Source organism: Culex pipiens, chromosome 3, assembly GCF_016801865.2.
Source record: "Culex pipiens pallens isolate TS chromosome 3, TS_CPP_V2, whole genome shotgun sequence".
NCBI lineage: Eukaryota > Metazoa > Arthropoda > Insecta > Diptera > Culicidae > Culex > Culex pipiens.
Window position 1 is genome coordinate 164,627,067 of NC_068939.1, and position 3,242 is coordinate 164,630,308.

General features: G+C 33.7%; 1 protein-coding gene across 1 annotated transcript; it reads right to left on the bottom strand.

Moving 5' to 3' along the window:
• On the bottom strand, positions 1-635 carry LOC120431462 (cuticle protein 10.6). The gene has a single exon (XM_052710277.1). The coding sequence runs from the start codon at positions 528-530 to the stop codon at positions 168-170; it is 363 nt and encodes a 120-aa protein (XP_052566237.1). The 5' UTR covers positions 531-635; the 3' UTR covers positions 1-167.
• Positions 636-3,242: the final 2,607 nt, after the last annotated feature.

Consider the following 3,242-nt stretch of genomic DNA (forward strand, 5'->3'; position numbering starts at 1 on the left):
TCTCAATCAGTTTTGTATTTTCTTCAAAAGTTAAGCTCATAGTTCAGTTCTCCTACAATTTCGACCTATTTACATTCACAGACACACTTTCGCGTACAGAAAAAAAAAATAAAACCATCGTAAGACTATAGCGACTTAATCTACACGAAGGATCCGGGATCCGGATCTTAACGGCGGTGGTGATAGGCCAGCAGGGGGGAAGCGTGGTAGGCGTGGTAGGCCGGCGCGTGGTGGATGACCGGGGCGTGGTAGGCGGTGTGGACGACCGTCGGAGCGTGATGGACCACGGCGGCCGGTGCGACGTACGTCTTGGCGTAGGTCGGAGCGTGGTACGCGGCCACTATCGGGGCGTGGTGGGCGATGACCGGGGCCGGGGCCACGTACGAGTGGGACACGATGGCTGGGGACGCGTGGTAGCCCAGGCTCAGGTGCAGCCCGCGCTTGGTCTTCATCGACTCGGAGTTGGCGGCCATCTCTTCGGCGCAGACGGCGGCCACGACGGCGAGCAGGACGATCTGTGGACAGAACATAATAGGTTTCAATTTTGTGAACGGTTTTTTATGTTGTTTTTTAAATTAATATCGAAATATTTCAATTTATTTAAATTTTTTTCATCTCATTTTGATTTTTAAGAAAATTAATAGCGGCAAAAAAAAAATAATCAATCAACTCTCAAAACTTTGTTTTAGTAAAATCGCGATAACTCGTGATATTTATTAGCAAACCCCTTATGTTTTATGTTTTTTTGTTATTGTCTGTTCTACAACTTTGTAGAATATTGTCACACTCTAAAAAAAAACCCTGCAAAGTAAGAAAAAACACGAAATTTTAAAATGATTTTTGTTGTTCTAAATGAAAAAGTACATTAAATTTCCCTAAAAATTACATTTTCAAAAAAAAAAATGCAGTTAAGTAACGGAAAATGGCAGTTTAAAATAAAATTAGCCTTTTTTTAAATGAAAAATACGTTTTTTTTCGGAATTTTGAGTACGCCATCAAATCGGGCGTCCCTTTGACACCAAATTTCTATCTCATCACCGTTTCAGGCTGCAAATTATTGAAAAACACCTCTTTTTTCGCATATGTTCAAAAATTTAAGGGGTCGTACCGCCCCTCCGTCACGAGAGATCAAAAAACGGACCTTGGATTTGTGATCAGGGACAAAAGTTACCCCTTAGGAGAAAGTTTCACGCAAATCTAAGAGGGGTCGGGGCAACTTTTCCAGATTTCGTGTGAGTTGGTAGAGATTTACCCCAATACAATTTTTATTCCAACAAATTTCATCGTTATTGAAATCGTCGAGTAAAGGATTTGCCGTATTTCTTCTTTTGCAAAAGAAGACATTTTTGATCACTATTTCGGCCAGAAAAGTCTCCAAACGATTGTGGCAGCCGTCCAAACAAAAAAAGCTATGAAAATATTCAAAAATCATCAAAAAATTTCTTGGTGGCTTTGGCAAATAAAGTAAATGCTTGAGATTTTTTATTTTCTAAAAGCAGCAACACTTAAAAACCAATTTTTTCATTTCAATTTTTAAAAACGTGAAAGACAATTGAACAAATGTATTATTTACGAAAACCTTATTTTTGGATATGTTCAAGATGACCAAGTATTCCATCTTTTGAGCTAAAACACAATATGGTAAACATTCATTTGGCAGTGCTGCCAATTTTGTTGAATTTTTTTTCCTAAAACTTCGAAACATGCTTTTTGAGTTAAGTTTGAGATGTGAAATAAAAAAAACAAATTAATTGAATTTTGATATATTTAAATTATAGCCACTTAGTTTATTGATTTTTTGTGAAATTCGTGAAAATCAAGTCAAGACTAAGCTTTACCGACTTCGAAATTATTCCTATAAATTTACGTCTACTAATTTGATTTTAGAATTGATCTAATTGTTGTTGAGAAACAGTTTCTGAAAGAAATACAATCAGGGAAAATAAAGTTTTTACCAAAATGTCAATGTCAAAAAATGAAATCGTGGAATTTTCATAGGCGTTACTTTTTAAAAGGACAAATTAAAGTCATAAAACCCTTTTGAAAAGTATGGTTTGATTTTTAATATTTGAACATATTTTTCTCGAGAAGATTGCAGAGATGGAGATGGTAAAAAGTCACGAATAAAAAAAAAATTCGGCAAACAAAAACTTTGGAAATATTTGCAACAGCCTTTTAACTTATGTCATGTTCTTTTTGATTGCAAATTGACATATTTATTGTGTCGTCATTTTCAACGTTTTCGCAAATTAAGGTTTTAAAAAAAATAAAACACCACAAAATTTTGACCATCACTGACTTAGAGAAATTCCTCAATAAGTTCCAGCGTAATAAAATTCAAATAGGATCCTCAAAAATTCGCCCCTTCTTGGAAAAATTTCACATAACCATACTGTTTTATGTAGTTTTTCTATATGCAATAGGGTTTGAAAAAAAAAAACCAACATTTATAATAATGTATTAAATATTCTCGTGAGACAGACTGTTTGTCATAATTTGTTTTTCATTGTTGTGAAAAATTGATTTTTATCATGAAATGGTTTTGATCACTTGATTTTGATTTTCAATTAAAAAAAAAACAGACTATTTAAATCAATTACGATTCAATGAATTTCATTATTATTGGTTTTATTGGCAATATTTCCATCAATTAGTATTTTAAAAACAACATTGATACTTTTAACAAAATCTGCTTATTAAAAATGGAAAATTAATTGAAAAATGTAGTTGGCTTTATTTAAGTTTCATAGTTTGATTTACTGCCCCTGATCGCATAAATGTCCCATATGCATTTTCATCGATTTTGAGTTATTGATGCAGTCTGTTTCAAAATTGTGTGCTCTTTCAAAAGAGCCTATAACATCCAGTACTTTGTTCTAGAAATCCGGAGGAAATCCATTTTTTTCGTGAAAACTTAACACGTAGCCTTATGTATGGGACAAACTTCAAATGCATTTTTCTCAGATTGCTGTTTTTGCATATGGGACATTTATGCGAACATGGGCAGTTTAGCTCTTGTTCTAATTGATTCCATTGATATATTTTACTGTCTAATTTTTAATTATTCCATACTATTTGAATGTTCTTTTTTTGTAAAATAGTTTTTTATATCTGGCCTAATTCAATCTTAAAATTTTAAGTATGTAGCACTGCATTTTTTGAGTCTTCGTCTCTGTCTATTTAATTCACATTAGCTTAATGCTCTATCACATGGCTTTAGATTTTTTATCTTCTCCGAAAAC

Excerpts from the sequence above, each read along its gene's own strand:
- LOC120431462 (XM_052710277.1), bottom strand. The coding sequence starts at position 530 with ATGTTCTGTCCACAGATCGTCCTGCTCGCCGTCGTGGCCGCCGTCTGC.